This window comes from Vicia villosa, unplaced genomic scaffold (genome assembly GCF_029867415.1).
Source record: "Vicia villosa cultivar HV-30 ecotype Madison, WI unplaced genomic scaffold, Vvil1.0 ctg.000205F_1_1, whole genome shotgun sequence".
Classification (NCBI taxonomy): domain Eukaryota; kingdom Viridiplantae; phylum Streptophyta; class Magnoliopsida; order Fabales; family Fabaceae; genus Vicia; species Vicia villosa.
In genome coordinates this window covers 584,671-597,417 of record NW_026705069.1, presented here as the reverse complement: position 1 = coordinate 597,417, position 12,747 = coordinate 584,671, and the positions used below count along the sequence as shown (strand labels likewise).

At 32.7% G+C, this 12,747-nt stretch overlaps 1 protein-coding gene and 1 long non-coding RNA gene across 2 annotated transcripts; both read right to left on the bottom strand.

Annotated features, from left to right (window-relative positions):
• Window positions 1-1,757: 1,757 nt before the first annotated feature.
• LOC131625305 (uncharacterized) lies at window positions 1,758-3,107 on the bottom strand. Its single transcript, XR_009290831.1, has 2 exons — window positions 2,883-3,107; window positions 1,758-2,253 (listed from the first exon to the last, which is right to left on the bottom strand). It is a non-coding gene; the product is annotated as an uncharacterized LOC131625305 (long non-coding RNA).
• A 3,167-nt stretch (window positions 3,108-6,274) lies between these two features.
• On the bottom strand, window positions 6,275-9,246 carry LOC131625345 (cytochrome P450 83B1-like). Its single transcript, XM_058896210.1, has 2 exons — window positions 8,302-9,246; window positions 6,275-7,004 (listed from the first exon to the last, which is right to left on the bottom strand). Exons 1-2 carry the CDS (start codon window positions 9,181-9,183, stop codon window positions 6,396-6,398), a joined length of 1,491 nt encoding a protein of 496 aa, XP_058752193.1. The 5' UTR covers window positions 9,184-9,246; the 3' UTR covers window positions 6,275-6,395.
• Between the last annotated feature and the right edge of the window lie 3,501 nt (window positions 9,247-12,747).

The following is a 12,747-nucleotide window of genomic DNA, read 5'->3' as shown; positions in this document are numbered from 1 at the left end:
GCTCTGAAGAGAAGCTCTGAATGTTCTGAAGTTCAAGTTCAACGTGAAAGTCTCAACTGAAATGGAAAAATACTCAGGGAAGTCTTTTATTTATAAATTCTTTTAGTACTAATTTCAAGGGGAGATTGTTAATCTCAGGGGGGACATATTCACACACTCTGATTCTATGCTTAATGTTATATCTGTGTATTGTCTTTTTCATCTGATATTCTGGATACAAATTCATATCAATTCTGTGTGTTTTATCATCATCAAAAAGGGGGAGATTGTTAGAACAAGAAATGTTCTTATCAATATTCTTAGTTTTGATGATAACATTATGTATGAATTTGTATAAGAGAATATGGTACTCTAATCCTTTACATTTTCCATTTTAGGAAAAGTATAAAAGAGTATGCACAAATCAGCGTTCAGAAGCACTGACCCATAAGTTCTGGATGACTTCATCAGAACATGGTCTGGAAAGACATCAGAAGATGGTCCTGCAGAATCAGAATATGAACTGGAAAGCATCAGAAGATGGCAGTCAAAAGTAGAAGATATGAAGCTCTGATGGTATCGCGCTCAAAGCACTTCAAGTCAGAAGACAGAAGTTGCATCTGCACCAAAGCTGAAGACTCTGAAATTCAAACGTCTATTCATCACATTCTGAGTCCAGAAGAAAGAAAGTACAAAAGGCTATAACGTCAAATCTCTGACTGACAAAAGGAACGTTAGAAGCTACAAAAGGCAAAGTTAGTAAAAGGAGCAAAAGCATGGCTCGAGGTAGTTGACAAAAGTGTGAAACATTAAATGCAGTGTTGTACTATTCACGCAAAGCATTAAACGCTCCCAACGGTCATTTCCTCTCAAGCGCCTATATATAGAAGTTCCATTCAGAAGCAACATACAACACACTTGCGGAATTATACAGAAACGCTGTCAAACTAAAAAGCAAAAAGAACTTCATCTTCAACCTCACAACTCTTTGTAATATTTATTGAGTGTTAAGAACTAGAATCTTAAGAGAAATATCACTTTGTGATTACAGCTTTTTAGAAACAAGTTAAACTCTTGTAAACATTTATTTTACATTGATTGTAAAAGGATTTCCTAGAGTGATCAAGTTGTGATATGTAGACTCTAGAAGACTTAGAGGGTATCTAAGTGGAAAACCATTGTAATCAGTTGGATTAGTGGATTAAATCCGCAGTTGAGGTAAATCACCTTGTCAGGGGTGGACTGGAGTAGTTTCGTTAACAACGAACTGGGATAAAAATAATTGTGTTCATTGTTTTTATCTTTAATTTTGAGAAGCTACACTTATTCAATCCCCCCCTTTCTAAGTGTTTTTCACTCCTTCATCTCGCACCTTCAATATTGTGCACAGCTGTTGCACCCCAAAATTTGCCCATCTAATTATTCTTAATTGGCTTACATATCTCATTCATTTGCATTTTTAGGTCATCAATAAAATCACGCATTCGTTAATAATTTGAAGTGAGATTGAGGATCTTGGGTGTAAGGACTCCTTTATGGCTCTTAATAATTATTCACATGCGGAACAAGATATGTTGAGTCATTCTTCGACTCTACCGCTCTAATTCTATCTCTCACCAATTCAAGGGGTTCCTATAACTGATTAAGGTACAAGAAATGAATCATGGTTTGTGCAGTAAAACGATAATGTGTTCATTTATTTTAGGTATATCAAACCAATGTCTTATGCATATCAAGTTTGTTTCAAGTACAAGGTATTATGAATATTAGGACACGAGTGTTAAACTTGGAGTAAATTAATATGGAATACAAGTTTGATTCAAAGGTCTTCATTCAAGATTCATACGGATGGAATTTGTGATTCAAGGAAGAATACTATCACTCTTTACAAATCATAGCATACAAAGACATCACAATCTCAATCAGACTTTGTTACATCTAGAAAAGAGAAAAAAAAAAGGTTACAAGTTCAATCACAACACCACTTGTACATAAACACAATACAAAAAAAAAGAGCTTTACAAAAACTACTTTGATCTCCTAAGAAACTCCAAGAGGACGTTTTTTCCTTCATTTTAACATAAGAACTCGCTGCAAATAATCTAATCTACATCAGCTCCATATTCCAAGATTAAACATCATATAACACACAAAAATTCTCTTCGGTTCCACTCATAATCTTTTGTAATTAACATATATTCTGGAGGGTGTTGCTGCTACTGTTTCATCTTCAAACTGAAGCCTTTGTGGTAGTTCTCTACATTCATCAAAGTCCTGCAAAAGAAAAAGAAAATCAATTTCAGTTCACAATCAACCAATCCTGCATCAATACACATACAGTTTTGCATCATCCTATTCAACTCAAGCATGAACACCAAGACCTCTACCTAACAGCCACATAACATGTTACAAACCGGCCCCTGCAACGTTTCAATACCAAACCTACATTCACAATACCAAACACAGATACATACCATATAATAAATACTCAAACTTGCAGCAGCCAACAATTCTCCTAATTATTAACAAGGTTCAGCTGACCATAGTGATAGCAAAACCAAAACAGCCCTGCACACTAATTTCCCTAACCTCCTAATTGTTGATAGTTAAAACAAACTACCCTAACTACCTCACTAACAGTTTTAACAAACTGTAACAAACTTCACTATAACTATCCAACAGAAATTTCCTAACTGTTCTCAACCCATTCATAACAGAATTCAGAATCATATAACTAACCCTTAACCATCTTTCAACTAACAAAACATGTAACAGAATTTCAAACATACCTGTAACCAATCTCTAACCAATTTGTAACTAACATTTTCCACCCCTAACTAACTTTCTAGCCAGTTACTAACAGAATCATATAACAGTTAACAGAAAATTCAGAAGGAGCTAACCTGAGAATTGGTTCTATAAAATCAGGACTCTGCTTCACTTCAAAGCCTCTCGATCCCAGCTCCACCGTTTGCCTTCACTTCTCTGCTCCACCATTCTCATTCCTCCATCTTCATCTCTCACTCTCTGAATTCAGAACTTTGGATTCTTCATTCATCATCCTCACTCCACACTTCTCTCCACCATTTGTTGCCCTGCAAATCTCCACTTCAGTCATCTCTCTCTCTCTCTCTCTCTCTCTCTCTCTCTCTCTCTCTCTCTCTCTCAGAAAATCGCCTTCTCTTCAATCTTTTCACTTTTCCTTCATTATGGATTCAAACTTCATCATCCACCAAGAACCATAACAGAAAAAACTCAGATTTCAATTACTCTTATCTTCTTCGATCCATTCAACCTTCAAACAACCTCCAGCCGAAGCCTTCATCATCATCATCATCATCATCATCGATTTACAACCTCAACACTCATCCATGAATCTGCGCCTACAACAACAAGGATCATCATCATCTCCATCGCATAAATTGGCTATCTGCTCGCGATTACATCGAGCGGAGATCGAAAGAGAGACGAACGGAGAAAAGAGCTTAACGAGAGCGTTGACGTCGTGATGAGTTGAGAGTCGAGAGAGGACGTTTCACCGGAAACTCATCGAGGAAGAACAAGATCGACGCCGCGGCCGTGAGGAAGAGAGCTTGTGCGTTGTTCAGATAATCCCAAAGGTAACATATACTAAACCCTAGTTCCCAATTTTACCTTTTTTATTTTCAATTAATTGTTTTGCTATTTTTATTATTTTGATTAATTAATATGAAACAATAAAAATAATGAACATTGGGCTTAATCCGTTATCTCCACCCCCATGAGGCCCATACGCACCATTTTTGGTATGCTGAAGAAACATGAACAAAAAACAAACTCTGTTGGGCTTTGCCTTGTTGGCCTAACGCCCCTGCTGCTATTCACAATCCCATTTTCAATTCACACCCCCCTGTTTCCATTAGTTTTGATTTAGGTAACTAAATTTTTGCCATTTCCTTTTAGTAATTAAAACTATTTTTCTACTATCATTTTTAGACTTTGACATGATTTTTGACATATAAAAATGATCATCAAAAATATTAGTTTAGGCTAATTCTTTTGCTTAATTCTTTTTGCTTGATTAGAATTTTTGCTTTTGTCATATAAAAATCAATAAAAAATAAATAGTATCTTTTAATTCATTTTTGCACTATATTTTGAATCATTTGTTTTCATGTTTGGTGCTATATTTTCAAGTCATTTCTTTTAGTCAATTTTACACTAATTTTGTATCATGCTTACTTGTGATTTTTACTTGTAACTTCACTTGTATGTTCCCATAGATTTAGGACCCATAATTCATAACTTTTAGATTAGTCTTCCCTTTGAAAACCCTATATTTTAGGTAGATTCTTAATTAGACAATTTTAGGACTTAGAATAATCTTTTAGTTCATATTAGATTAGGTTTTTTTCCTTTTTCTTTTCAACTTTAAAACATCTAAAAAAGGACGACGCGAATCATGCTAATACTCTTTTTTTTAGTGGGAAAGAAATGATTGGGGCGTAGGCCTCGATGTATGTTCTTTTCTACTTAGTGGGAGAAATGATTGAGGCGTAGGCCTCGATGTATGTTCTTACCCGCTATTTAGAGAAATGATTGAGGCGTAGGCTTTGATGTATTTCTCTAATTTCTAAACACTTAAACTTTTAAGGCATGATTCAAGTCACAAATTAATTTCCCTTAAAAGACATCCAACCAAAAACACTTCAAAATATCTAATAAAGGCTCAGAGCTAAACAAAGTAAGGAAGTGATGCGAAGCCTTGTCGTGGGTTTTCGTCCATCATGGAATTACACCTAAAAAAATACAAACCAATTTTCTCTCTTCTCTCTCTTGCCTCCGAGGCATTCTTTCTCTTGCCTTCAGGGCATTCGTTCTCCTAATCGGACACGTTATTTCCGCTCCATTCCCAGCTTAAGACTCCAGAGGTCGAGCAGCGGAGTGCGAATGTAACTGTTCAACTAAAAAACACAAAAACAAACAAAAACATATGAGCCGAACTACGGCGCTCTGATTCCTGAAAAGGATACGTAGGCATTAGGTCACGGGGCCTAAGCGAGCACAACTGTTTATAAACCTTATTTTCCCCGTGTTTTTTTCTTCTTTCATTTGCATGCATTCCCTTTGCATTAAGCTATAGATTTATACACCCTTAGAATAGAACAAACATAAGTGGATCCTGTGGAGTACCACAGACGTGAGGGGTGCTAATACCTTCCCCCCGCGTAACCGACTCCCGTGCCCTACCTCTGGTCGCAAGACCTTCTCTTATCCTTATTCCAGGTTTTCTGATATTCCTTTCCCTCTTTGGGATAAATATATTGGTGGCGACTCTGTTCTTTTCGCGAGCGTGCGACAACAACAACACGTTTATGGTTCCCCATCTAACCATAAACATCATGCAAAATAGTGTTAGCAGTAGTCCCCACTTTTGAACTACACACCTCAACACAACAATTATAATTACTTTCACCGCACATAATTATAATTACAACATTCACAACCCACATATATAATCATAATTCATCATTTAATAATCATACAATCACTTAATTATTATTTTTCTCATTATAATAATTCACATAATATCCATCAAGCCATGATTATATAACTATTAAATGATCATCTCCTAAAACACATCACAAGTACACATATTTTTCATATTTTTCATGTTCATACAAAACCTCAATAATCATAATAACATAGTATTTGGCGTCAGCTACCCAACAATTCGAACCACATATCAAACAGAGTCATTAAACTCAAGTTACGCTCAAAATGATTTTGCAGTACAAAATCCAGGGGACTGCTACGACTCGTAGCAGTGCCCAAAACCCAAAAACGTTATTTTGCAATTTTCCCTCATTGCAGCACTTATGGAGCTCCGATTTCAATTCTTGAAAAAGCCAAACACTTAGAATTCGACATACAATAATTTTAATATAATTAAAACAAAAAGCTCAATATATCACAAATTGGCATCAACAAAATCATATATTGTCATCATCAATTTCATGGATTTTAAGCTTATGTTTAATCCTTCAAAACACAACAATGAGGTAACTATCCAAATGGACATAAACACAATTTTATGACACATAACCCACACAAAATTCAATCATAAAAATCGAATTATAACAATATTATGCTAAAAAAAATTAAATTAACACACATTACCTCTTTTACACTATCATAAACATGAGAGAGACAGAAATCAACAACAACCAACTCCATCGACACACCTACTTTTATACAATTTGGTAAAATCATAGACTTGTAGATTTTGTGCAATAATGCTCCAAATATAAATTGGTTGAAGCATAAAACGTATATAATGTTTTTATTTAAATTTGAAGATAACAACATAACACGAAAAGTCCAATAAACATAACATATTAAACGATAACCAACAAAATTACTATAAAGAGATGCATCTACATAGGGATTTTGGCAACAAGGCAAAGAGGATTCTTCTTATGTTGAGTGATCCCTGGCAACATTTCCATATCAATATCTTCCTTTTTTAAATCCTCTGGCATTTCCCAATCAAATGAATATAGAAGATTAGCAAGGATAAGTTCCAATGAGGCAACTGCCATAGGCAAACCTGGGCAAATTCTACGACCAGCTCCAAAGGGTATTAGTTCAAAATCTTGTCCAATAAAGTTTATAGAACTATTTAAGAATCTCTCAGGATAAAATTCTTCTGGATTTTCCCAAACATTAGAGTCTCTCTGAATAGCCCAAGCATTCACATACAATATTGTCTTGGCTGGAATATCGTATCCACTTATAGTGCATTTTTCACGTGCTTCTCTTTGCACAAGCAGTGGGGCTGGTAGATGCATTCTTAGTGTTTCTTTAATCACTGCCTTTAAATAAGAAAAATTTTGAATGTCATCTTCGTCTAAAAAATCTTTTTTAGCTCCCACATTTCTAATTTCTTCTTGTACTTTTCTCATTACTCTTGGATTTTTTACTAGGGCAGCCATAGCCCAAACTGATGTGGCTGATGTAGTATCTGTTGCAGCTACAAGCATATCCTATGCAAAAAAAAGTTATTTATGATTAAAATCACTAACAACATTAGCTTAATTTATTATATGTGCAACATTTCAAAACGGAACATCTTTAACTTATCGAGATAACATGTAAATTAAATCATAATGTTAATGAATTTGCTTTTATATAACATTATGACTTGACATGGTAATCGGGCGAACAGGACGGATTTAAACATTACTAGTCATGTCCTCGCCTCCCTGTACCTTCTTCGCCTCCCTGTACTTGCTTTTATCGAGATAACAATTGATCACACACCCTCGCACTCAATAGAGAATGAGTTTCTCTGCCTTGCTTCACAGCCACCATAAAAGTTATAATTTTTTCAATAAATATATATTTTTTCATGTAATAAAAATTAATAATTGAACTTAAATATATAATTAATTTAACAATAATAAAAACAATTAATTAGTCATTTTCATTTAATTTGTATTTAAAAAAAGTAAATTTTAATTTTAATATATGCAAATTGGTTTTTATCAAAATTAACCAAATTTAGTGGCTTTCTAAGAAAAACAGTTTATTTTTAATATATTTATGTAACCAACATTTAAAAAGAAATAGATTAAGTAAATAATATTATATGAAGAGGACAATTATATTTTTTATTGGACCCGTTCATTTTATTATTAGATAAAATGACAATAATAACTCATGTATAATTAATTAGAATATGCTATTTTATATATTAAAATTTTACTTTTTGAAAAAAAAAAAAGAAGAAGATATTAAATAAAAACATTAATCTTTTTTAGCATTGACAGAAATATATCTTAAACAATTTATTGATGCAACTTGTCTTTTTTCAGACATATCCACATGTTGTGGTCCCAATGGAATATCTTAATTTTTAGTGAAACTTAGCTACCCTATGATCCTGTCCACCCCTTAATCTATAATGTTTTATTTGCTGTAGGTTATTACTATTTCTAGACATTGAATTTTAAGAATAAATATATAAAATTATGAAATTTTGAAAATTTGAAAATGTCATGATATTTTTTAGAGATTGACTCATTCGATTCGGCCATTTAATAATTATTTAATTTAATTATTGAGATATGTTTATTTAATCGAGTTATCATGTTTAATCCGATTTAATCGCAATTCAATCAGTAATGTAATAGTTTGACTGACGAATCGGTGATTCAATATTCTTAATGATTTGTAAATCTGTTCGATTTCAAAACATTGCAATATAGAGTTTATTAAAATATCACACAAGAAATCAACACAAAAATAATTAAAAACGAAAAATGAATTAAAAAATCATACCATGAGGACTCCTTTGATGATATCATAGGTGATATCAAAAGAAAACGAACGTTTTTTCTTCAACTGCAACAAAACATCAACAATAACCTCTTCATCTGAATGTTCTCTATTAGGATCCAAATGTTCATCAATAATCTCTTGATAAAACTCATCAAACTCCTTGAAATTTCTATCAACACGACCATGCAATCCTCTCAATTTATCAATCCAACCCGTAAATGGAATATAATCAGCAAGGAAGATTTCCATTAACAAAGCTTGAAACTCATGCAACATTCCATGAAACCTACTTCTCTCATGTCCTTCTTCCTCATAGCTTTTTCCAAAAGCAATTCTACATATTATAGTACTTGAAAGTGCTATCAACACCTCACTCATATTTGTAACACTTGAAGAATTAGCATGTTCTGAAATTTTTTTTATCATTTTCTTCACCTCAAAGTTTCTTATAGAAGAATAATATGCTACACGTATGGAACTAAAAATATGGACAACACAAATTTTTCTTATTTCTCTCCAAAAATCATTGTATTGTGAAAAGATAATTTCTGAGCCATTATAAGATAGTTTTTGTTGACCATATAATTGAGGTCTATCAGAAAATAAATGGTCATGTTTTTTTAATACTTCTTTGGCTATTTCAGATGAAGAAACAACAATAGCTTGTCTTGAACCAAGTTTGAGTGAAAATATAGGACCATATATTTTTGAAAATTGTGCAAGTTGAAGACAAATATTAGAAATGTCTAGTTGGTGAAGATTTCCTATTATGGGAAGGCCTTTAGGACCAGGTGGAAATTTTTTAGTGGTTTTATGTTTGTGGAAGAAGAATAGGAGAGGAAGAATTAGGCATAGAGGAAGAAGAAGTAGAAGTGACACCATTGTTAGAATTAATTTCACAAATGATGGACTATGAGAAAGAAGAGGAATGAATATAACTTGGTCCTTGTGGAGACTTATATATAAGTTGAATAATGACCTATTTTAGTCTAGAAAAATGAAGAGATTTTAGTCTAAAAAAGATAAATATAATTTTTAATTATTGAAAAAAAATTGGTACCACTTAGAGTCTATTTGTTTTAATTTTACAAAATAAATATTTTTTACATTTTTTAAAAAAATTATAAAAACACTTTAAAAATATCAAAAGTTTTATATTTTATTTTATATTCTAAAAAATAAATTTTGATATTTTATATAATAAATATACATTATTAGAGACTAAAATATACTGGAAATCATATATTTTTAAAAAAAATATATGTTAAAAATAGTTTTTATAAAAAATTATTTAAAATATTGTTAAATTTAAATAATTTTTTGAAATTATATAATATATATATATATATATATATATATATATATATATATATATATATATATATATATATATATATATATATATATATATATATATATATATATATATATATATATAATAATAATAATAATTCTACCTAAAAGGAGGTGGATATGTCAATTTAGCCGAAAAAGAATTTAAAAAAATACCCAAAACAACCCGAAATATACCAGAACTGCAGAACAAGATTATAAATTTGAATTGGTTCTTACTGCTCCATTCATTTGTATTGCATTTCATGCGATGGAACCTAAGACAATACTATAAAAATTACTTGAATTTAATATAGAAGCATGCAACTATAAAAATATGATAAAACTTAGAGAGAGAAAATGTTAAATCCTAATAAGAAAACATAGTTATTTCGGATAAGAATAAAATGGTAAATGATGTCTTTTAGTTTAACTATGGATTTTAAATTCCATTCCGACTTTGAATATACAACTGTGCTAAATTATTTTTAAAGAAGATTCTTTTCATCCATATAAGTCTTATCCAACTCGAAGGAAATTTTTTTTTTTTAATCAAGATATATAAATAGAATAAAAGTTCACAACGAGATTACAAAGAAACGGTCGAAACCGCAGATAAAATTATTCACCAATTGAAACCTAACTTAAGAAAAATAAAGGGTTTTTGTCAAACTCATAAAAGTTACAATTGACATGAGAAATATTTTCAATAAAAGCCCACTTCCAAACTAACGCTTTAACATCCCAAACGACATCCCGAGAATTCCAAACAAAATTCTTGAAAATAATTCTATTCCTATACAACCACAAATTCCATAGGGCTGCCAACCAAACACACCCCAACTTTTCTCTTTTTACTTTCTTCCTATTACAAAACGAATGTCATCTCCAAAAACTCTCTTTAAAAATCCCCCGCTTTGTATTCCAACAATCCTATCCATCTAGCAATATCCCTCCAAACCTCATCCGTCATTCGACAAGGAAAAAGAGAATGGATAGAAGATTCGCCAAAATCATCACAGAAAACACAACATAAATTCAGAGGAGAAAAAAATACCTCGAAAAGCAAGCGAATCTTTAGTGGGTATTCTATTTAGAAAACACCTCCAACCAAAAGCTTTACATTTTAAAGGAGCTTCGATCTTCCAAAGAAACTCCAAAACAAAGTCGAAGCGATTTGGAGGACCGTAAAAAGCATACCTAGAGCAAATAGTTTCGTAACACGAGGACACCGTGAAACAAAGTTGATCTGTCAACCTCCAACAAGGCACGTCCGGTGCGCGAGCAATCAAAGGACCGAGTTGTTGTTGTAACACCCATTTTTTTCTAATTTTAATTTAATCGGAAATTAAATTATCATTTAGAATTAATTGGCATTTTGTTGAATTATTTGGAGAATTAAGAGATGGGCTATTGGGCCAAGTATGGTATTGGTAAAGAGGGGGTGCCATGTTAGTAAGCCTTTTCTAAAATTATAATCTATTTTCATAAAATAAGAAAAAGAAGGAAATTGGAAAATAGAAGAGGAAAACCTAAGAGGAAGAAGGAGAGAGCTCATGGACAAAGACCTATTTTCGTATTCATGGTGTAGCCTTCACAAAATGAGTCTTAACTCTCTGCTTGTAACTCCAAATCAGGTAATTCATGAAGATTCAGATTCTACACGAAATTTTCTTCGATTTGATATATTAATTTGTGTCAGGGAAGCTCTTGATGAGGGAGATAAGCGAGTTTGAAGATTGGAGATTCTTGTTGAATTTGAGGAAAGAAGGCTTACGGGTTTGATGGAGAAAAAGTGGAAGAATCCATATTCCTGGGTAAGGTAAGGGGGGACTCTTCCGGTTAACATTTTTTATCGAATTATAGATAATAGGACTGATTTAGATGCATTGTTTATGTCAATTGGTTATATGCTAGGTTGGGGTTTTGGGATGATTTGATGGAAATTGTATGATTTGATAAAATTGCATGATTTGCTGATGTTATGATGTTAGAGGATTCATAATATGTGTTACATTTCTGTTATAACATGTACTCTATTGTTATTCGTGATGGTTGGTGTTCTCGGGTTGATTTGATCAAGTTTGGGGATTTGGGTTAAAAACTCGTAGGTTGTTTCTGCGATGGGGGCTTTCTGACGGTTCGCGCTGCATCCAATTGTTGGCGTCGCGAACTGCTTGGAAGAAATCTTAAGGAAAATTATTTCACTCAGTTCGCGTCGCGTCCCTTGTTGGCGCCGTGAAGGCGTCATTTCCTGGCAGCGCGTCGCGAACAATGTGTGGCGCCGCGTGCTGCTAGTGATTTTTGGAAAGTTTAAAGAATGCATAACTTTCGAACCGTTGGCCTGTTTTAAGTGCCATTTCGAGCAGGATGAAACTTATGAAATATTCTTTGTGTTATAATGATGAAGTGAGTAGTATCTTGAATTTATTTTTATCATTATTTGCTTGTTTTGATGTATGATGTGTTGTGGACATATATGATAAGATATGACGATACATGTTATGTTTAAAACATGAGTCGTATGATGATTTGTTTGAATTGTATGACGAAGCGTGTGAGACATCCTATGCGAGGATATGAGTATGATGTGAATATTTTGTTAGTTTGATGGATGATGTACTGTTGACATGTATGATGAAATATGATAATATAAGATGTGTTTGAAAACATGATTATGTGATGATTGTTGAGAATTGTATAATGATGATTGATTTGTTTTGGAAGATGTGAATACATGTATATTCTTTATGGATGATGATGATGATGAGGATTGATGCGGATACATGTATGTTCTTAAAGATGATGATGATGATGATGATGATGATATGATTGTATTTGAATGATGCTAATGTATATAAACATGCTTTGATGATAATGATGATGGTTTGATTATTGGATGATGTTACTCATAGACTTGACGAGGACATAAGTGTGTTTCATATATGTTTGCATTCATTCATAATCATATGTTTGAGGGTTGAATCTGAGTGATGTGTGGATTCAGTGAAGGGCATAATTCCCATTGTGTGGAATTTGTGCTGGCAGGGCCGTATCTTGATGATGTTGGATCGGTCGGTGGGTTATTCCCATTGATGATGTTCGTATCACATG